General features: G+C 53.2%; 1 protein-coding gene across 1 annotated transcript; it reads right to left on the bottom strand.

Annotated features, from left to right (window-relative positions):
* Positions 1-303: 303 nt before the first annotated feature.
* IRS2 (insulin receptor substrate 2) lies at positions 304-18085 on the bottom strand (the record flags this gene model as incomplete). Its single annotated transcript, XM_080689504.1, has 6 exons — positions 304-512; positions 4358-4413; positions 5436-5496; positions 13655-13784; positions 13851-13930; positions 14083-18085. 6 exons carry the CDS (start codon positions 18083-18085, stop codon positions 304-306), a joined length of 4539 nt encoding a protein of 1512 aa, XP_080545630.1.
* Positions 18086-22902: the final 4817 nt, after the last annotated feature.

Consider the following 22902-nt stretch of genomic DNA (forward strand, 5'->3'; position numbering starts at 1 on the left):
GAGCAAAGAAAGTGCCACACTGCCAACGTGTAAAGGTCACTGGGTGATGAGGATGACAGCGACGGTTGGTGGCCGGGCCTCCCGGGGCAGTGGAGACGGACACCAGCACCTGTCACTGTTCCTCCTCACCTCCCCAGCCCATCGCCCCTCGGCCCTTCATGGCGTCGTCACGTGACCAGTGGCGTTCAACAGTGCCTGGGCCATATTCTGTTTCTGCCAGTGCCCTTTCAACCAAATGCCACAGCGCAGATGTTACCCAAGACGCCCAGTCGAAGCTGGGCCCACTTGCTGGAGGGCGGAACCTCAGAAACACTTCCGGATGCTGATGGGCTTGCAGCAGCCTTGCGTACGGGGACACAGGTGCAGGACGCCGGGGTCAGACACCTGGCATGGCCTTGGGGTTCTCCGGAGAGTCTGGGAACCTGGGAGAGCAGGCAGGCTGGTGATGGTGGACCACCAACCCTCTCGGAGGTCCAGCACAGGTGCAAAGCTGCGTCCGGAGCCACCAGCCCCTAGAAGTGGAATAGAAAGCGGGAGCCAGAGATGGTGCAGGTGGGTCTGCAGGCTGGCTCCCGTCCAGACACACACAGGGACACCAGAGGGACGCAGTGTCACAGCGCACGGGTCTGTAGCCAGCCGAAGGATGCGCTGCTGTTTCCCAGGCGGCTGAGGGTTCAGAAAGGCAGAAGCTATCAGACAAAGAGACACTTTTTGCGCTAAGAGAAGAAAGCTGAACTATGAATGACGAATTCCACAGTTCCATGCCCCAATTTCTCTAAACGGAGTGTAGTCTGTAAGAGAGTTGATGAGCGCTTTAGAGCTGGGAATGGTGGCACATTCTTGTAATCCCAGTAGTTGGGAGGCTGAGACAGGAGGATCGCAGGTTTGGGGCCAGCCTTGGCTACTTACTGAGGCCCTCCACAACTTAGTGAAGCTGTTTCAAAATAAAGAATAAAAAATAGGGTGGAAGCTAGCTGGGAAAAGTGGTGCACTCTGGAATCCCAGCATTTGGAAGGCCGAGAAAGAAGAGTGCAGTTTGTGGCCAGCCTCAGCTACCTAGGGAGGCCCTCTACAATTTAGTGAGACCCTGTTTCAAAATAAACAATAAGCCGGGCGTGGTGGCGCACGCTTGTAATCCCCGCGCTCAGGAGGCAGAGACAGGAGGATCGTGCAGGTTTGAAGCCAGCCGCACGTGCTGGCTTAGGAGACCCTGTGTCCAAATAAAAATGTAAAACAGGTCTGGGAGTGTAGCCTGGAGGTAGAAGGGCTTCCAGAAACCCCAGTACCACCAAATAATAATAATAATAATAATAATAAATAATGATAGGGCTGGGGCTGTAGCTCAGAGGTAGAATGCCCCTGGGTTTAATCCCCAGTACCACACACACACACACACACACACACACACACACACACACACACACACACAAATAGGGCTGGAGGTACAGCTCAGCGATAGAATGCCCTTGGGTTCAATCCCTAGTACTGGAAAAAACCAAAAAAAATAATAGTTTAAGGGTCAGTGTCTTCCTAACCACATCCTTAGTGTCCGGGACGACAAAAGTCAGGACCCAGGAGCAGTCTACTCGGTATGTGATAATTCAGCCCTTTGTATTATAAACTCAGCAATCTTTTTGGGAGAGTGCCACTCAGGGAAACCTCAGCCTGGGACGTCAATTTCACCACATGCATATTTCCGACTGTATAATTTTGTGACACTTGGTGTATAGAAAGTTGTGAACAATAACTGGTGCTAGATGGTGCGGTACACGCCTTTCGTCCCAGTACTTGGGAGAGCAAGACAGGAGGATCGCAGGTTTGGCCCAGCCTGAGGGACTTAGCGAGGCCCTGCTCAAAATGAAAGATGAAAAGGGCTGGGATGTAGCTTGGAGCCAGAATGCCCTGGATTCAACCCCGGTACCCAAAACAGAAAACAAACCCAACACAAACAAAAACACTGCTATTCCCTCAGTTTTCCTTCAGACAGCAACCTGTCGCTGGATCATTTCTACCAATGCAGTTAAATATGTAAATGATTAGGCCCTCATTCCTGTCTTATCAAAATGAATGTGCTTCTGGGGACACTACGTATAATACCTTTCTTAAGCGTGTATTTTAGAACAACTCAGTCACGCTGAGCCTGTAGTCCAAAGAAGGGCCTATGCACACCATGGGGCTTTTATAATGATGCAAGCCATCAACAGCTGCACTGAGGACCCCGTGCCAAGTGTGTGCCCTCCCGCCCGGGGCTCAAGGGCACCGCTGCCTTGGCCCAGCCGCTGGGCCTCCGGGCTCCTCTCACCCGAGGCCAGAGTCCCCACGAAACGTATGGACTAGGAATGATCTAGAAATGTGCTGCTGCCCTTCACTGTTAGTTTCCTGGAAGAGCTGGAGCCGGAGGCGCTGAGGGGCGGGAAGGCATGTAGACCGCCTGCACAGGGACATGGAATTTTTACTTAATGAAGCATCCAGTTCCCTAGAAGACACGCCCGCCAGAAACATCCACAGCCTGGGAGCAGTTTCTCCACCCCCAACCCTTGCCACGAGGCGAAGCAAGCACGCTGCTAAAAATAAGGTCAGTAATGACAACTCCCCCAGGGAGGCCGCCAGGACTAATGCCACTTTAAAATGATCTAAGAATCACAAGGTGCCATACAAACATATGTTTCTACAATAACGCGTGCCGTCTTATGATTAAGCGCTGGTGCTTTCATTCTGATTAACTTGCACAATTTTCCCACGAGTTTTCCCAGCCTTAGTGCCATCTCTGCGTCTTCGTCCCACTAGAGGGCTTCTAGGTCTTTCCAAATGTTACATGCTGTTTTTTACCCAGGAGCCAAGGGCAGTGGCACATGCCTGTAATCAATCAGTGATGAGCTCCGACAGAACTCCTCCCACCGAAGGAGCAGAGGCCAATTAGGAGCGGAGGGAGAGCTGATCCTAACAGCTGAAGCATCTAGAATGCCAGCAGCTACCAGGAAGCCTGGGGAGGGGTGCTGGTGTGGGGCACATGCTCACTGCTGCAAACGCTCATCATGCTTATCATACCACTCCGATGTTCTGGGGAGGGGTGAAATGGCCAAGCAGCAAAGACCGCCGTGTCAGGGGCCACCCCGTACTGTCTACAGTCCAGCATCCTGCAGGTGGGCAGGTACTGCAGGATCAGAGCTGCTGCAGATCTGGGGTGCCCTCCACCTTGGCTCCAAAGCTCCGAGGGCAGGTTTCTTCTCTGTCCCCCAGAACACCTGCACCCGAGCTGGTACCTCTCAATATAACACAGCAACATAGCTGTCCAGTGTCCTGCCTTCAGAGGATGACTGAGGTCCCCACAGATTCCCAGCACACCAGTGAGACCAGATGGACTCAGGAGTCAATCAACACAGACACTTGCAGCTAGTCACTGTTGGAGCTTACTCACCACCCCTGCCGGGAGGGAAAACCTGGCTGTTTATGGCTCTGACTACTTCCCGTGGGAAGAAGACCACAGGTAACCCACCGCTGCTGATACCCCAAGAAGGGAAACTGAGTCCAGGTAACTGCATGCTATGCTGCCTTCAACAATTTAATAAGATTCCTAACATCAAAATGCTCTTCTACTTGGAAGCTGCAGGACCTTCAAAAAGAAACCCCCATCTAATTTAATTTATGCATTTATTTATTTTTGGCACTTGGCTTGAAGCCCAGGAGAATTCTACCTCTGAGCTACAGCCCCCAGCCCTATTTGATTTTTTTGGGAAGCAGAGACTAAGTTGCTGATGCTGGCTTCAAACCTGTGATCTTTCTATCTCAGCCTCCCAAGTACTGGAATTTCAGGTGTGTACCACCATACTGGGCTGCAAGTTCCCATTTAAAAAGCTTGTTAAAAAAAATACCTCAAGAATATTTGCAAATTTGTTAACAGTTATATTTATAATGGTTTTGTGTGTTTTTATATCTAGTTTTTCAACATAGTTTTTTTTTGAAGTTTTAATTTTTTTTTTACTCAACTAGCTAAATTAAAGTTTTCTGAAACTGACTCAATTAAAATAAATTTACACTCCTGAACTTAAAATACTTCAAAAGAGAAAACTTTTTTTTGTTTTGCAGTACTGAGGATGAAACCCAGGGGCATTCTACCTCCAAACTCTACCACCGGCCCTATTTTTTATTCTTTATTTTGAAACATGGTCTCACTGAGCTGCAAAAGGCCTCCCTAAGTAGCTGAGGCTGGCTGCAAGCCACAATCCTCCTGTTTCAGCCTCCCAAATGCTGGGATTACAAGTGTGCACCACCATGCCCAGGATAAGAAAACACGCTTGCAGTTTTGCATGGAATGTCATTCCACGGAGGCTGCTGGAGCAGTGCTGGCCATGCCTACCTGCCAGGTGGAAAGGCTCTGGGCAGGAGTTCCGGCAAGCCCACTTGTGGCTGTGACTGCAAGGGGTTATGGGTAGCTTAGTTTTGTTCTGATTCAGTTGCACATATCAAGAATCATTTCAGGTCACTTCGAGGAAGAAAGACAATAAAAAAAGGAGTGTGTACTATGATATCAGAATAAAACAGAAGCAAATCACTTTGGCAATCTATTTTTTTAAGGTACTGGGAGTAAATCCCAGGGGAATTCTACCTCTGCGCTACAGCCTCAGCCCTATATTTTAGTCTTTTTTTTGAGTATTTATTTATTTACATACTTATTTTTGGTGGTACTGGGGGTGGAACCCAGGGGGGCTTTTCTACCTCTGGGGTACACTCCCAGACCTTTTTTTTGTGTGTGTGTGTGGTACTGAGGGTGGAACCCAGGGGCTTTCTACCTCAGGCTATACTCCCAGACCTATTTTTTATATTTTATTTGGAAATAGGGTCTCACTAAGTAGCTGAGAGCCTCACTAAGTACCTGAGGCTGGCTTCGAACCTGCGCGATCCTCCTGTCTCGGCCTCCCAAGCACGGGGATTACAAACGTGCACCACCATGCCTGGCTTAGTCTTTATTTTGAAACAGGGTCTCACTGAGCTGCAAAGGGCCTCACTAAGCAGCTGAGGCTGTCCGCGATCCCCCTGTCTCTCAGCCTCGCGAATGCTGGGATGACAAGCGTGCACCACCATTCCCAGCTTGGCAATGTGTATTTTAAGAAGCGTGCCCAGGGTCTGGTGCAACAAGATGACCCCTAGACTCCCGCTCCGTGGTGTCTACAGGCCTCCAGCGTCTAGTGCCTCCATTTCTGACCTCTTAGGGCAAGAACAAGCGGCTCAGCTAACCCACACCACGCCAATCCTGCTTATTGCTCAGTGTTCAAAGTATTATTTGCATAGTTTTTAAATTTAGTAAGGCCATCTCGGCCTATTTCCATAACTTCCCACTCGGCCACCCGTTCATTAGGCGAATCCCAAGTCCGGAGCGGAGGCAGAGCACCGCAGGCGGGGCGGTGGAGGGTGGCTGACCAGGGGACAGGGCCTACAGGCTTCCCGCGTAAACCAGGGCCACTGCTTTCAGGGCCCGCGCCCGGTGGCTGCCCAGCCCTGGCAGAAGCTCACAGGGGAATCAGGAGACTTCCGAGCCTCTTGGGAAGACTTCCTTCACAGCATATCAGGATCCTCATCCCCTTAGTTTGTCACACTGCCTCGGTATGTGCTCAACAAACCACCACCAACGGACGACACTGGGAACTTGGCGTCCTCCCCACCTAGGGAGGAGCCTCAGAGGGCCCTCTGCGTCCCGTCCCGTCTGCTTCGTGCTGGGGAGCCTGGCAAGGGGTGGCTCTGGCGGGGAGACACAGGGCCCGCTCTGCGTGCCGGTCACCACGTCAGGTGCGCGGCCCTGGCATGCCACCTGCTAGGAAGCAAGGATTTGCTCTGTGAGGGACTCACAGCCAGTAGCCAAAACACTGACACACCCGAGCGCCAGGCCACAGATTTGTCTTTTCTACATTTTAATGTGGTACAGGGGAATGGAACCCAGGGGCATTCTACCGCCAAGCCCGATTTTCTTCTTTTATTTTCAAACAGGGTCTAAGTTGCAGAGGCACTCACTAAATTGCTGAAGCTAGCTATGACCTGTGACCTTCCTGTCTCAGCCTCCAAAGTACTGGGGTCACTAGCATAAGCCTGGCTTCGACTCTTTAAATGAAAGGCATCTTCTGTATATTTATCTGTTTTCTTCAGCATTCTTTGAAAGGAAGGTTATAATCGCACACTAGAAAGGTGTGAATTCTATCAAATTAAATTTGCAGGAAAACCATTTCCATTCATGTAAAACAAAACAGTTAAATGACCTTTTCCCGCAGAATTAAAAAAAAAAATTGGGGAGGAGGCTTAAAAACAATAGAGGCACGGGCCGGGCGTCGTGGCGCACGCTTGTATTCCCCGCGCTTGGGAGGCAGAGACAGGAGGATCGTGCAGGTTCGAAGCCAGGCGCATGCGCTGACTTAGGAGACCCTGTTTCCAAATAGAAAAATGTAAAAATAGGTCTGGGAGTGTAGCCCAGAGGTAGAAGGGCTTCCAGGAACCCCAGTACCACCAAAAAAAAAAAAAAAAAAAAAAAAAACAATAGAGGCACGGGTGAAATACTCAGCTCCCCACAGGATAGCCACCCAGCAACAACCGATTAGTTACTTATTGGTCCTTAGGCAAATTCTAAATTGGTTAGTTTTCAAATAAACTCATCATTAAATAGGTTAATGAGTCATTTCTTAGGAAACTGTTAATGGACTTGTTCATCACGCAGAGTATATGACATTCCACGTATAGGATGTTACAGTGGCTGAGGACGCGGGGCCTTTTTCCTAATGGGGTCGGTGGCCTAGGTCGAGCTTCCACCAAGAGCAAGGACTGAGCTTTGGCAGCAAACCCAGGCCCTTAGATCTTCACTTTCTTCTAACAGGTGCGTGAGCCCGAGGGCTCACAACCCTGGGCTCTGTGGCCCCCTTACTGAACTCCAGACACTGCCCCCAGGGCTCCTGGCTCCTCGCTCAGCCCTTACCATTCTTGCTGGGCCCAGGCCTCTCACCCAGAAACAACAACTTTACTCACTGCTCCAAAGAGAAGGACTGGCATCTTGTCTGCACAGGTAACCGGCTGCGACCTGGAGGAGGTTATTCAGGGTGCACAAAAGACCCACTGAGCCAGGTCCTACACCCATTGTTCCTGGATCCTCTCCTCACTGCATTTACAAACAACTCTATGCTCACTAAACCCATGACCTTGAACAAGACACCAGGCCTCCCAGGGTCTTGCTCTCAGGACCTTAAAATAGGGAGCAACGTGATGCCCGTGCCTCCCAACTCTTCATCTCCAACGTCCTGCACTCGCGTCTCTGCCCCACAGGTGCTAGAACGAGTTCCAACCACCTGGGCACGGACATAGCAAACACAAGATCCAATTTCCTTCCCTAAGACTTTTTTAAGATCAGCTTCAGGAATGGATGTTTTGCACTCAGGGACCAGCAAAGGGCCAGACAGCAAGGCCAGACCCCCCGGAACTGATGGTCCACCAATGAGTGGACCTTGAGCTCTAAACTTCCCTGAGAAATGAGCCGGAGTCTTGAAACTATAGACATAAAACTCTCAAGAATGACAAGAAATGGCCTGATTTAAGTCCCTAGCGGGCACCAGAAAGTGCCAACCATGTCATGGTCATAAATACTAGATGTTGTGCATTAATACTACCAAAGCATGAGACTTTTTAACATAAACATACAAATTGTAGGTTAACAATTAAAATCATATAACAAACTGTAATATCTATATTTATGTTTTGGCGGGTATTGAGGAAAGAACCCAGGGGCATTCTACCTCTGAGCTACAACCACTGCCCTATTTGTTATTCTTATTTTGAAACAGGGTCTCACTAAGTTGCAAAAGGCCTCCCTAAATAGCTGAGGCTGCCTGCGAACCATGATCCTCCTGTCTCAGCCTCTCATATGCTGGGATAACAAGCATGCACCATCATGCCTGGCTTATATTTACGCTTTAGAAAACACATTACTACATAGTTGTAGTTCACCCAAGCATTTGTACCAATCCCATCCATATGAATGAAGTAACAGAACATAATCACGCTTACAGCCTCTACAGCTACATAAAACTCTACAGCCTCCTGTAGAGTTTTAACTAATCAGAAAACACATCACTAGTATCTGAGTTTCAATTATGAAAAGAAATTCTCACTTCCTGGATCATCACTGAATGAGATGTTATGACCACACAGACACACACACACACACACACTTTCTCTCATTTTCTCTCTCTCACATACACAAAAAACATCAGCCCCAAATATTTATTTCTAGAAAACCTGATATTCTTTAAGTATTATAAGACCTATTATTTACATAGTACAAGGCATGAGAGCATCATTTATCTTTAAGTTATACTGCAGATCAGAGGATTTGGCAAGATATCCTTAATATCAGTAAAAGCACAATAAGAAATATTCTAAAATTTTGTAAGCATGCATAAATATCACAAATATATGGCATAAGAAGTGGAGCAAAGTTTAAAGACACTTTTAGGTAAAAGACACATTCTACAGTGTCTTTGGACAAGTAAACATAATTCTATGCAAATAATATTTTTCTAGTCTAACAGATAACAACTCAGAGCTGCGAAATGGACCGTTTCATCATTTGCAGATGTGCACACTGTAAGTTTTAACCCAATTCTACTTTACATTCTGATATAATAAACTCAAGTAAGAACGAGGACTACTACCATGCTGAGCGCAGCGGTGCCTGCCTGCTTCCTCAGTATGTGGAAGGCTGAGGCAGGAAGGGTGCAAGTTTGAGGCTAGCCTGGACAACGTAGGGAGACCTTGTCTCAACATTAAAAATAAATAAAAAGAGCTGGGGAGAGTCGCCCCCAGCTCAGTCCCCACTAACACACACACACACACACACACACACACACACACACACACACACGACCACCAAGCATAAAAGTATCTGCATTATTGCTTTTACCTATGGAGCAAACTGCTGGTACACGATAAGAGTCCTCATCTCGGCTCAAGCAGTCACCCATGCGGACTGTAACCGCGCGCTTCCCGTAAACCTCTGCAGCCATCTTGAAAGAGACTGTGTAATCAGGACCCCTCTCCGGCTCAGCAGCTCGTCCACCTCCAAGGGTGGCTCCATGGGTTCTCTGCAGAAAAGATCTGCCTTTGAACCCTGTCAACAGGCATCTACCGTAACTGCTTTGAAGTGCCTGGCACCAGATCAAATTAACATAGCTTGTACAACTTAAAATTTTACACTGTTCTTTTCCTAACACCCCTGACCTGATAAATGATAGGGAGTTAAAATGGCAATTCTGGAAAGTCAGAAAATGTTGTTTCATTAGGATGCTGACATTAAGATTGATGCTTGCCCATCTCATACAGAACCGTACATGCTACTCCTGCCAGAGCCAGTGTGGCTCTGCGAGTCCACCCCGCCACGGTCCCCGGAGGAAAAGGCACGCTGGGGCTGGGCGCGGGGCTCCGCTTCCCGGGGTGTTTTCAACACTCTACCTGGCAATGCAGATAAAAGAGTAAAGTTACATTTTCCCTTAAGTTTCTAAGGTGAAATGGGAACACCTGATTCTGTGCTACCCCCCCAAAAAACAAAACAAAACAAAAAACCTTTCCGCCTGCCAAATCTGATACCAAAAGTTACCTAGCTCTTGGAACTATGCTTCTAAAGAAAATGCATTAGTAGGAATCTTAACAGAAAATCCATTATCCCCGTGCTGTTACTAAAACTTTTGCAAGTTCTTCTCTTCAGAAAAAGACCTTTATTTCAATACTGATACTGCTAAAGGAAATAAAACACTATCTATTAAAATTCCTCTTTGGGGGTGGAAGAACAAAAGAATGAAACTCTTACTAGGCAACCAAGCAGCACAGGGCCAAAAGCAAAGCTGCAGAAGTGGGCGCCCAAAGACTGAACAACCTGAGGACTGGACAGAGACCACGCGGAAAACTGAACTCGGTTTAAGGCTTACGCTGCTGTCTTCAGCTTTGGCCTGAAGGAAACATTTTCCAAAACGTATTTCCTAACTATACGTTCTCCTATCAACGTCTCCTAAGACACACACAAATCATGAAAGAAAGTCCGAAGTACACTTTTAATACCGGCCAGGAATCAGACAGTATTACTTAATCATTATTCTACTATGTAATTAAAACCAGTACTCTGTTAACTTTGGGTAACTTTCTATGCATTTTTTTTTTTTTTTGATGCTGTGGATTATACCCTGGGCTTCTAAGCACTCTCTCCACCACTGAGCTATATACCCCCAGTCCTATGAAGAGACCTGAAATGAAGGAGGAGTTAAAGGTTCTAGATGTTGGAGGGCAACCAGAGATTAAGCAGTGAGAGTGCTTTTCTTTTTTCTTTTTTTTAACCTGTGATTGTGGGGACTGAACTCTGGGGCGATCTACCTCCCAGTTACACCCCAGGCCCTTTTTAACTTTTGATTTCAAAATAGGGTCTCACTAAGTTGCTGAGGGTCTAGCTATATTGCCCAGGCTGGCCTTGAACCTGTAATCCTCCTGTCTTAGCCTCCCAAGTACGGAGACTACAGGCGTTTTCACCACACCCAGGTCAAAGTAAACATTTCTTGAGAAGGTTCTGGCTATGTTTTCAGACTACTGAGGGCTTTTTGATGTTGTTTTTAAACTTAGGAGTACTTACTTACAAAAGTATCTTTCCTCTAGACAGTCATGGTTTCAAAACAATAAGCACCAACAGAATTATTTGGTTTACTACACCTTCCTTTAGGGAAGCTGAAGCCTGATGTTTATGGTTTCCTTTAGCTCCCAGGGCCCTGTAGCGCAGCAAAGAAGGCTGAGAATCACCCCATTTCACAGACAGAAAGCGAGAGCAGGGGTGACGGTCCACCCAGCACCACACAGTGCTCATGAAAATTAGCAAGCAGAAACCTGGCTTCCTGACTCCACGCCCTGGGCTTCCTTCTATGAAGCACTATTTTTATAAAGGTTTCTCTTTCAATAAAGGAAACAGAACATGCCACGTGACTTTCATTCATGAAAGCCTGTGTGTATTTTCACCAGCACCCTAGTCGTCTCTCTCTGTAGGAGCTGGAGCCGCGCACAGGACCACATCCGGACCAGAGGCACGCGTGTGGGGCAGAGCCCTGGGGCGGGCGGTGTCAAGCACTCCCACCCACTTCTAAAAATACGTAAACTGCTTGCTTCAAGACTCCAAAAGCGCGATTTGGCTGTTCCTTTGGAAACATTTATCTCATGATTTTTTACTCTCAAGATATGAATGGATGGTCCCTTTTATCAAACAAAATTTAAATACAGATGCTTTCTGTGGTAACTAATCTGTTTCATACATACACAAACCAATTTTAGGATAAAAATCCCATTGGGGAGAAAAATAACTTTAGTTACTTGGTTTACGGACTATTTCATCTATAATCCTAATGCAAAAATATATAGTTAAAGAGTAGTTTTTAAAGCACAGGAAATTCAAAAGCATGTTTGCAGGTCCCAAACATCAACAAAATCCTAACGGATTGGTTGGACTTTTCTGCACACTCACACATGAACTACTTAACTTGTCTTCTCTCGTCCCCAAAACAAGTTTGCTCTGGACTCCAAAACACAGATGCACCCACGGTACATTCACTTTTTACCTGGCTCTGTGTTTAAACTCTGACCCCCTTCCTGTCTTCTGTAAACAACTATGGATGGCTGCTGCAACTTCACATCTCTGCTACCACTTATGCAAATACCCAACACTGCCCAAGTAACCCCAATCTGCCCTGTTTCCACGGAGCTGAGGAAGTTTTCCCCCACAGAACCTGAGTGGCGGGCCGAGCCTGCACAGGCCCCCAAGAGCCAGGGCAGAACAGGGCAGGAAATGCACTTTCTATTTTCATCTTCAAAGAAACGCTCTGCGAGTCACGCTTGTATACATCGTCCTCTGGAAGGCACTTAGTACATGAGTGCCACAAATGCCCAGCTGTGGGTGTGAGCTGTGTGAAAGCAGGGGTTTGCCGGAGCTCCCAAGTACAGCTTTCTGGCTGCGCTAACCAAGATGACACACTCCCCTCGTTCTGCTGCGCTCCGTTTCAAGATGATTTACTAGAAATCGGATTTGGCGTATGTGTCTTTTTTCAACATGTGGTTTTGGTACAACCGGCCAACTGCAGTTAGCTATTTTTCTTTAAAATCGCCTTTTCCTTTTTAGAAGGGTGTCTGCCATCATGCCCAAAGACTTCGGAAACAACAACATAAGCAAGCAGAAGACCCTCTTAATTCTGTGTGTGCAGCAACCGTGGAACACACAAACTGCTGTTTGGATTTCAATCCCCAAGCCCACAGGCTGGAAGGATGTTATACTGGTGTGAAATCTTACACACAACCAGCAGAATCAGGTATCTAAACAAACTCACCTCTTAGGGCTCAAAATCCTCACTGGTCTGCACTATCTCGGACGAAAGCCCTGTCTAAATGTAACCTCTTTATCATGGAGGCCTTGAGTGCTAGCAGGCCTGAGGCCCCTCTCTGGGGCCCCTCCATCCAGTGCCTACCCCTCCTCCATCAAGAACACAAAACCCTGTCCGGTGTTTTCTGATCAGAGTAAGATTTGGGCTAAAGGCAGTTTTTCCGTGCTCAGTCTGGCACACACCCAAGTGGGCATACCAAATAAACATGTGTGTGCGTGCCCACGCGTCCTCACTCAGTCGCCCATGACACCCTGTTTACACGGTGTGTGTGAGATGGCGGGGAGTCCTTCAGCTCCAACACACTGGTCATTCTGGAGTGTTCAACGTGACTCCGGCAGACAGCCGCCATTAATGAGATGCATTCGGACACCTTCTGATTGATTTAATTGGATGCTAAAGTGTCATACCCCTGACAATTTGCTGTGACTTTTCATCTTCTACGCTACAGTTTTAATAAAAAGGAAGTAGCTTTTTCTCTATTACACTAGAATAACAGGGTATTCACCCTACAGCTATAATTTTAAATTGCATGAACTAAAAGTCCCAAGTATGCCATCAAACACATGCTGGATTTAGACAGCATTAGGCTGGTCTGTTTAGTCTAGAAGCAAAAGGCATATGGATCCCCAAGCCGCCCCACCGTGCCCTTAGGGCCCCACAGAACAGACTCTGTATACCTTTAGCCACGTCTACTGCAGTGTCCTGATAACACGCTGGCTAGTATTCACAGGGTGGTCTGCACAGTCTATCCTGCTAGCCACCCCACCAAGAAACAGCTCCATTTAGAGCCTGTGGCCTGAACGAGCCCCAGCATTACAGTCTGTGAGGTCAGATGTAGCTCATCTTGGTGGACATTTGACCGGACGGCACACAACAGGGCCAGGCATACTCATGCCCAACCCTTCCGGAAAAGACCTGCTTCTGTCGGATTCTGAGTCCTGGCTGCATATTACCATCACCTGGTTACTCTGTGAAGCGCTGTCCCTGGACCCTGCCCAGCCTCAGTGGGTTGGGATGCCACAAGCTCCCGAGTGAGTGTCATCAACATAACCTGGTGACCGCTAGAAACTCCCGCTGCATCAGAGACTCCGGGGTTTCCCTGCCCAGCGGTGGCACAGCCAGCCCTCCAGGGGACACCCAGGAAAGCTCAGGTGGGAACCGTGCTGGTGAGCTGCGGCGGCAGCCTTAGCATCTCGGCTCCACAGGAAAGCGTGGGAGCGCACCTGAAGACCCGACATGGCCGCTACTGTTCCCTTCAGCAGCCACCAAGCTGATGCTGCTTCCTGGAAGACGCAGGTCTGGTTTCCCAAACCCTGAGGCTCCAGGAGAATCGCCTGGAGCCCTGCTACTGGCCTTCAAGGAGAGGGGAGTGGGTGCCTCAGGGCCCCTCCCAGTCCACACTGGGACCTGCTTCCCTACCTGCCCCAGAGAACCTCCAGGGGCAGGGCTGGGCCCAAGGAAGCTCAAAGTCGGCCTGCCATGGGGAGGCATCAACTCGCCTGGAGGCACACGATTCGTGAGGAGCTCCTTGGGGAAGTGGGGGACACAACGACCAGCTGTCGGCAGGTCTAGCCCATGTACTGGCCTCCCGTCCGGAGGCTCAGGGGAGGGAGGAGTGAGCCCGGGCTCAGGGGGAACAAACGGGCCTCACCTTTCACGACGGTGGCCTCCTTCAAGTGATGTGCCAAGAAGTCAATGCTGGCGTAGGTGTTGGTGGAGGGCAGGGCGCCAGGGCCCGGGCCCCCGCAAACGCTGCCAGCACTGCCGCCCCCCACGGCGCTGAGGAGACCCCCGAGGCTCCGGGTCCGGCCCCAGCTCTTGTCTCCGGGCTGCGGATGCTGCGCCTGGGGCTGGGCCGCCAGCCCCGGGTCGTCGCGCACGTCGATGGCGATGTAGTTGAGGCCGTTCTGGAAGCCGGCCGAGGTCTCTCTCCGCATGGGCGAGGCGCCGATGCCAGGGCAGCCCACCAAGCCCCCGGACTGGCCGGGGGTCCGCGGTCGTGCCTGCGCTGGCGGGGGCACGGGGAGTGAGGGCTGCGACTGTCCGGGGGACGTGGGTGGCTGGTCACCTCCGAGGCTACCCTCGCTGCTCTTCCTGAGAGAGACGTTTTCCACGGAGGCCGAGTTGTGGCGCTTGGGTGTGTGCGCAAAGGACGGGGACACGGGGGTGACTGTGGTGGTGGAGGAGAAGGTCTCTGAGCTGTGGCGGCGGCGGCCACCCTGCGGGTCTGCCCGGATGACTTTCGCCCCCCGGTGGGGGTCTGAGGGCTGGCTGGCCTGGAGGAACGCCTCAACCCCGGACACCTGGTCCATGAGACTTAGCCTCTTCAGGCCCGACGTGGGGCTGGTCACTCGGGTACCTTCCGGCTTCTGCGGGGCTGCGATGGGTTGTGGCGGGGTGGCAGCCACGCCAAAGGCCATCTCGGTGTAGTCACCATTGTCGCCAGTCTCCGAGGGCGCGGGGGCAGTGCTGGGCCCCTGGGAGGGGGCCGTGCCTGACGGGGGAGGCAGAAGGTACAGCTCCCCGGGCGGGGGCTGGGGAGGGGGCTGCTGCTGCAGGGAGGAGGGAGAGGCAGCAGGCCGCGGGGGCAGTGGTGGGTACGGGGAGGCCGCCTCTGGGGAGAGAAGGGCATCCAAGGAGCCCACGGGGTCCCCGCTGCGGGGGCCTGGCTTGGCAGACTTGGGTGAGCTAAAGTCCAGGTTCATGTAGTCGGAGAGCGGAGAGCGCTGCCGGCTGCCGCTGCTGGTGTCCGGTGTGCCGGAGCCCAGGGATGACGCCGGGCTGCTGGCGGACAGCAGTGAGCAGGAGGAGGCCGCCGAGGCCAGCAGCGGAGGCGCAGGTGGCGAGAGGCGCGTGCCCGCCTCACCGAAGTCGATGTTGATGTACTCGCCCGGGCTCTTGGGCTCGGGCGGCAGCGGATACTCCTGCATGCTGGGCAGGGTCTGCAGCCCCTCCAGGGACAGGCGCGTGGGCCTCACGGCCCGGCAACGCTGGCTCAGGAAGCCCTCTGGCCGGCCGCCTCCTCCAGGCCTCCCCAGCGAAGGCACTGCGGGGTGATGAGGCTGGCTGTGGCCACCCCCACCCACCCCAAAGGTGCTGCCCAGCTGGGAGGTCCCTGGGGCGACCTGGGGCTCCAGCCTCTCCTCCTCTAGGATCCGCCCCACGGGGGAGCTCATGAGCACGTACTGGTCAGTGTCCCCTCCACCACAGGGGTAGGGCGCCTTGTAGGAGCGGGGCAGGGAGCTGTAGCAGTAGCCGGGGACACCTTTGAGCACCTCACCGGCACCGTGCAGGGCTGCAGAGAAGAAGTCGGGCGGGGTGCCGGTGCCCGCCGTGGCCGCCTCGCTGGGGGACATGTTGAGGTAGTCCCCGTTGGGAAGCAGCTTGGGGTCTGCGTTCTCCCCGGACAGCTTGGAGCCACACCACATGCGCATGTACCCACTGTCCTCAGGGGAGCTCTCCGCGGGGGAGCTGGCCTTGTAGCCACCCCCACTCACTGAGAAGGTCCTGCCCCCGGGGGGCGCTGGCCGGGCAGCGGCCGCTGGGGGCAAGTCGGCTGCTGGGGCAGCTCTGGGCTGCAGGATCTGCTTGGGCGCGGACACGCTGGTGGGGCTCATGGGCATGTAGTCGTCGCTCCTGCAGCCACCACCGCCCGAGCCCAAGAGGGCAGCGCCCGGGGTCATGGGCATGTAGCCATCGTCTGTCCCCAGATTGCTGCTGGAGCTCCTGTGGGACCCGATCTCGATGTCCCCGTAGTCCTCTGGGTAGGGGTGGTAGGCCGCTTTGGGGGAGGAAGTGGGGAGGGACGGGCAAAGGCGGCCAGAGCTGCCCGAGAAGGTGGCCCTCGTCAGGGTGCACTCGTCCAGGGAGGCCGAGGAGGGCTGGGGTACCGGCCGCTGCCGCGCAGGCGTGGTAAGGGAGTAGGTCCGCTTTCTCAGCCCCCGGTCCAGGTCTTGGGCTGCGTCCCCGGAGACCCTGCGGTAGGGGCGGCCGCAGTGGCTCGGGGGCCTGTCCATGGCCATGTACCCGTACAGCTCGCCCCCGCTGCCGTCCCTCGCCGGGGGTGTCTCGGCGATGGACTCGGGCGTGTTGCTCCTGTGGCTGGAGAAGGCCCTCAGGTCACCGGGGCTGGAGCCATATTCGTCCAGGGACATGAAGCCGGGATCACTCGGGGAGCCCGAGGCGGAGGCGCTGCCGCTGGAGGGCCGCTGGCCCGGCGGGTGGTGCAGGGGGTGCGGCAGGTGCGGGTGCGGGCCCGGGGGCAGCGGGTAGGAGCCCGAGCCGTGCCCGCTGCTGGACGACAGGCTGCCGGGGCTGGTGGCGGCCGGGGGCGAGTGCGCCACCGGCATGGACATGGAGCGGCTGTGCTGCAGGGCGCCCCCTGCCGGCGCCAGCGCCACCTTGCTCGCGCGGCCGCCGCAGCCGGCGCTCAGGGTGTGCGAACGGCTCAGGGGCGCGCGCGCCGGCCCCGGGCTCAGCGGGCTCCCGGCCACCGACACCGGCCTGCCGCCCGCCGCCGCCGCCCCGGCCCCGGCCCCGGCCCCGCCGTCGCCCTCGCTGGCGGTGCGCACGCGGAACGAGCTGCCCTTGGCGGCCGGCGGCGTGGCGGCCAGGCTGTCGGTGCGCGAGCGCCGCACCAGGCCGGTCTGGCTCGGGGGCAGGTTGACCAGGTGGTGGTGGCGGCGCGCGCCGGGGACGCTGATGGGGTGCGTGGCGGACGAGCCCGACGACTGGCTCTTGCTGCGCGGCCGGAACTCGAAGAGCTCCTTGAGCGCCTTCATGGCCTCCAGGATGGTCTCGTGGATGTTCTGCGCCACCACCGAGTCGTCGGCCTGCATCCACAGCTCGCCGGGGCCCGTGACGGCCGAGCGGCCCACCTCGATGAAGAAGAAGCTGTCCGAGTGGCCGCAGCGGCGGATGTTCATGAGCTGCAGCGTCACCGACGGCTGCTCGCAGTTGAGCTTCACGAAGCCGATGGTGCGCGCCGACAGGCACAGGCGGTACACGCCCGTCAGGTTCTTGCTCTGGCCCAGGCCCTTGGGCTTCAGGTTCACCTGCCACACCTCGCGGTAGGCGGCCGTGGCGGGCGCCACCAGCCCGTAGTCGTCGGCCGCGGCGCCGGCCGAGCCGCCCGGGGCGCCGGGCAGGGGGGCGCTGCCGGCCGCGGCGGGCGCCGAGCCGGCCGGGGGCGCGTCGCCGGCGGCCGCGCGGCCCTCGCTGACCAGGTCGGTGAGCGCGCGGTACCAGCCGTCCTGCTCCTGCTCGTTCTCGGCCGCCACGGCGAAGTACTCGTCCTTGGTGTAGAGGGCGATCAGGTACTTGTGCTTGGCGTCGGCGCGCTTGTTGATGTTGAGGCAGCAGTCGAGCGCGATGGCCCGCTTCGGCGCGCCCGCCTTGCTCCGCCACTTCTTCTCGCTCTCGTAGTACTCGAGCCGCGGCGGCAGCGGCGCCGACCCCGCGCCCGCGCCGGCCGCCGCCTCGTCGCCGCCCGCGCCGGGCCCGCGCAGCACGAAGAAGCGCTTGTGGCCGTGCTTCTGCTTGCGCAGGTAGCCGCACTTGCGCACGCTGTGGTTGTTGTTGTTGTTGTTGTTGTTGAGGTTGGGCGCGTCGCCGGCCGCCGGCCCGGGGGCCCCGAGCCGCGGCGGGCTGGCCATGGCCGGCGCCTCGGGCCGCGCGGGCTCCGCGGGGGCGCGGGGCGCGGGCGGGCGGCTCCCGCCACCGGCCCCGGCCCGGGCGCGGCGAGGTCCGGGCAGGCCCGCGGTCCGGCGGGGGGCGCGGGGCGCGGGCGGCCGCCTCCGGGCTCCGGGCGGCGCCGGGCGGCGGGCTGGGCCGAGTCGGCGGCGCGGCGCGGGGCCGAGCTAGCCGCGCTCGGCGGGGCCGGGGCGCGCCGCGGCTCGGGGGCTCCGCGCGGCCGCCGGTGGTGGTGGTGCTGCTGCTGCTGCTGCCGCTGCTGCCGCCGCCGCCCGCGGCGCCCCGGGCTCGGCGCGGTCGCTGCCGCACAGTGAGTAACACATCGCGCACCGAGTGACTGAACTAAGAGGAGCAAAACAACATGTGACTCGGCGTGACGCAGGCACACACGGCGGCGCCCCGCCCCGCGCCCGCATTGGCGCCGCGGCCCCCGAGCGACGGCCGGCGCGGCCAATGGGCGCGGCCGTGGGCGGGCCGCGGCCCCGCCCGCCCCCTTCTCGGGCCGCGCTTCCCGCCGTCCCCTCCCCCTCCGGCGGAGGCCGGGCCTCGTCCCTCAGAGGCTCGTGGTGCCGCGGCGGCGGGATGCCACCCAGGGCGGCCGGGGCGGCTCCCGGCCTGGGCGCGGCCCCGCCCGGCTCGGCGCGCTCCCGCCGCCGCTCTGCGCGGGGCGGTGCCGGGCGGCGGGCGGCGGGCGCGCGGCCCGGCTTGTTTACGAGCATCGCGCGGGCGCCCGCGAGCGGGACCCGCGGCCCCCGAGCCTTTCCGGGAGGGGGCGCGGGCGTGCCCGGAACCGCCGAGCCTCCCCCGCGCCCCGCCGTGGGCTCTTTCCGGGGCGTCATCGCGCCATTCACTTGTCAGGCTCCCGGGAAGTGGAAGTCATCCGTTTGGATGTAATAGGAGAAAGGAGGAGGACGTGCCTGCGTAGGAAAGTGCGGTTGCCATGGTGCCGGGAAGAGGCGGCGGCGGCGCAGCGCCCCGCCGGCCCGCGGGCCCTACCTGCCGGCGGCGGCCGCGCCCCAGATGCCCGGAGCTGCCTCGCGGCTTTGGGCTTTGAAAATCCACGAAAAAGCGCCCACGCGCTGCGTCTCCTAAGTGCCAAAGGGGGGCAGCGGCGAGGGCGGGGGTCCTTGAGCGCCGAGGGGCCCGGGAGACCTAGAAGGCCAGACCACACCCACCCTAGCCCATTGGAAAAAAAAATATATATATATATATTGTGTCTTCATAAAATGGTTTGTGACAATGGATTTTCTTGCTTATTACCTTTGTTATTTTAAATTAAGTCCAGGAACTTTGCCTTTGAATGTCCTGTATAATTTTTAAAAAGTTTCAAACGTCATGGGATCTTAAATCTATGGAAACTAAGATTGTCGTTGTTGAAAGGGTAATATATATTTCAACATATTTGTATAAAATGAGACTTAACTCCGATGGCTAATTTTATATGCCAAGAGACATTGAAAAAGGTCCCGGCATTTGTGTTTTTAAACGTGCATTCAGTTACGATTATTGATGAGTAGCTTACCTTTGAGAAGAATAATCAGTGTGACAGATATCATAAAATTGTCCTCAAAGACATGTAAAGTCGACCTTGCATTTTTAAAGCCGACCTTTAAAAATAACACTTCGCTGAGTGCCATTTTAAATGTGTGCACCTGTGTACTTGTGCTTCTATATAAGTGGTGCATGATTGTGTGTGTGTGTGTGTGTGTGTGTGTGTGTGTGTGTGTTTTGGGGCATTGCATTTATGGACATACTTTGGTTTTGATTTTTTTTACATTTGATTGATGTTTTTATATTAACATTTATTGCCTAGCAATATGTCTACTCAGAAAAAAAACATAAAGGGATCCTTAGAGGTTGAAGAAAAGGCCCAATGTTATTGGCTTTGTAATAACTGACGTCGCAGTCTGAGGGCCGCGGAGGAGCCCCCTGTGCACTCCCTGACCTTAAGTAGCAGACAGTGATAAGGGCCATCTCTTGCCAGCGTCATGTGAGGATTTCTTCTGAGAAAGTATCTTTCACAGTTTTCATTTTATTTTCGAGTTTGACTCAAGACAAAACCAGGTTTTCCTCTGAGTCTTGACTTGCTGCACTGCGATGTGTTAGCAGGTGCTGTCCTTGCTGTCCTTAGGGCTGTGCTCGTACCAGACGCCAGTATCTTTAGGTTACTGTGTCCCCCTCTAAGCTGGCAGGGAGCCTCCCCCCCACTGCCCCAGTTGCCAAGCTGGGGTGAAGGGAACATGTGCAAGGCGGTGTCCTTGGGTTTCTCCTGTCATCCAGACTCCAAGTCTCCTGCAGCAAGCTGCAAGCTGCAATTCTGGAGTTCTAGAGCCTCGGAGTACAAACCTGGAAGGTAGAATTTCAGTTCTGGTCACCAGTCGGCCTGGGAAGCACAGATGAGAACTGGCATTAGAAGGACCCGTCTCCCACCTCCCCGGTGAGCTCGTGCTTCCCTCCTTCCTAGGGCCAAAGAGCCTCCTCGTGGACTGAAAGCGGGCTCTGCACGTGGGCTTCTCCCATACTTTCTCAGCAAAAGTCAGGTAATAGCATCTGCCGGTGGGCTCTGCCCGCAGCCTGCGGCTCCGGTGGCCTGCCAGCAGGCTGCCTGGGTACCACTCCTGCATCATCCAGACCCCCCTGGAGGCTGGCTTTCCTTTCAGGGCTAACAAAATGGCCATGTCTTTCAGCCAGGCAGGGTTTGAGTTTTGCTTTTAATGTAAACTCATACACAATCATGATTCTTTATTAAAAGAAAAAATTGATTTTAGAATCAAATGGCATAAAGGAATCCATCTTATGGAAGTAAAATGTTATGAATCCTTAATATAAATACTGCTATTACTATTAATAGTGAGCATCATTAACTGTTTTTGTTTCATGTAAGAGAGGCTTGTATAGGAAGAGGAAAGTAGGTGACATGTTACTGCTCTTGAATTTTTGCTTCTTTTTTAATTCCTCACCTCCTGTAGGTTGACAGTATTGTGTCTGCGTGAATTGAATTCAGTCTAAAGCCTGACTCAGCAGATTGTTAAGTAGAATGCCTTATAACCAGTAAAAACGTGTGACTTAAATACATCTTAGGAGATATAGATTTTAACTCCACAGGATCATGTCAGAGAATGTATTTAATGTTTAGAAAGAATGGCAACATTCCCTTCTTTTTGGAGGTATTAAATAATGTGTCCCAGTAGCTCATTTAATAAATCCAATTTCCCTGCTGCAGGACCTCTCCTCCTCTGGGTGGAGGAGTTGTGCCCAGGCTCATCTAAGATTCATTTGGGGACTGGCTGCACTTTACCACCTTTTTTTTTTTTTTTTTTTTTTGGGCACAGATCTTTTTGCTAATGTGTTTCAACTTAAATTGCACAAGATTGTTTTAACATGCTAACTCTGTATATGTAACGGAATGATTTGCATGCAAGAATGTAACTCCTGTCTGGATCATACACTACCTGTGAACGGAACTGCAGACATTCAGAGAGTGCGTTCGTCAGTCATTTGTATCAGTTCTTTGGAAATCCTAAAGGCTTCCCACTGGAATATTCCGCTTCTTAAACTATTGGTGAGTTTTTCCCAAATGTTCTTTTATGGAGAGATTTTCTAAAATAAATGCTTATTTAATGCACATAGATGGTAGTACAAACTACCATATTTTTTTTTTTTTTTTTTTGGTGGTACTGGGGGTGGAACCCAGAGGCTTTCTACCTCCGGGCTATACTCCCAGACTGATTTTATACTTTATTTGGAAACAGGGTCTCACTAAGTTGCTGAGAGCCTCACTAAGTAGCTGAGGCTGGCTTTGAACCCGTGCGATCCTCCTGTCTCAGCCTCCCAAGCACGGGGATTACAAGTGTGCGCCACCACGCCTGGCAAATTACCATAATTTTTAAAAGTAAGAATACTTCTGAAAAGTGGATGAATTAGGTTAATAATCTTTAGGAAAATACGTATGTGGTAAATACAAATACAGAAACTCAATATCCAAAGCATTCTCATTTTAAATATAATTATGTAAAAGAAGGATAAACTCAGTTTCTTTTTTAAAAAAAAAGTAAATGTGGCAAGGAACTTAAAATTCGTAATGTGTCTCTGAATTTTGTTGTGTTTGAATCTGAGAATTGATTTCTAGATTTAATTAAAATACAACAAAACTTTTTTTCTAATAAAACTTTCCATGATTGAAAGAAAACATACATTAGTGCTGGAGCTATGACTCAGTGGTCCAGGGCTTGCCTAGCATACACGAAGTCCTGGCTTCAACTCCCAGAATGGCAAAAAAAAAAAACCCATAATAATGGCCATATAAAGTTGCCAAGGACATGATGCCAGGTCTCTTCCTAGCCTGTCGCTGTTCCTTGGAATGCGAGGTCCCTGAAATATCCTGCACTCCCATTCTGCATGACTACATTTATGTTCTGTCATTACTGCTGTTCCAGCTGCCCGGATAAACTGGTTCTGTGTTTTTCTGTCGGGGCAGAACAAAATTGTCTGCTTCTCAGTTTACCCATCACGAGTAGATAATGCTCCAAATGTCTCTCAAATGGCACGGCTCTATTTTCTGGGAGCAGGAGCAGGGATGCAGAGCGGGCATGGCCGAGAGTGACCTTCTGCGAGTGCCAGAGCTCCAGGGGGATCATCGTGTCTGCCCACCCGCTTTGCGCTGGTTTCGGAAACCCCAAGGTGATTGTAGGGCAGGAGCCGCCTGCTTCCTGCCAAGTGCTGAGCTGTGCGTGGAACTGTCTCCTCTTCAGAAGCTGTCCTCTTTCCTGCGGTAGCTTTG

Source organism: Muscardinus avellanarius, assembly GCF_963383645.1.
Source record: "Muscardinus avellanarius genome assembly, chromosome: 2".
NCBI lineage: Eukaryota > Metazoa > Chordata > Mammalia > Rodentia > Gliridae > Muscardinus > Muscardinus avellanarius.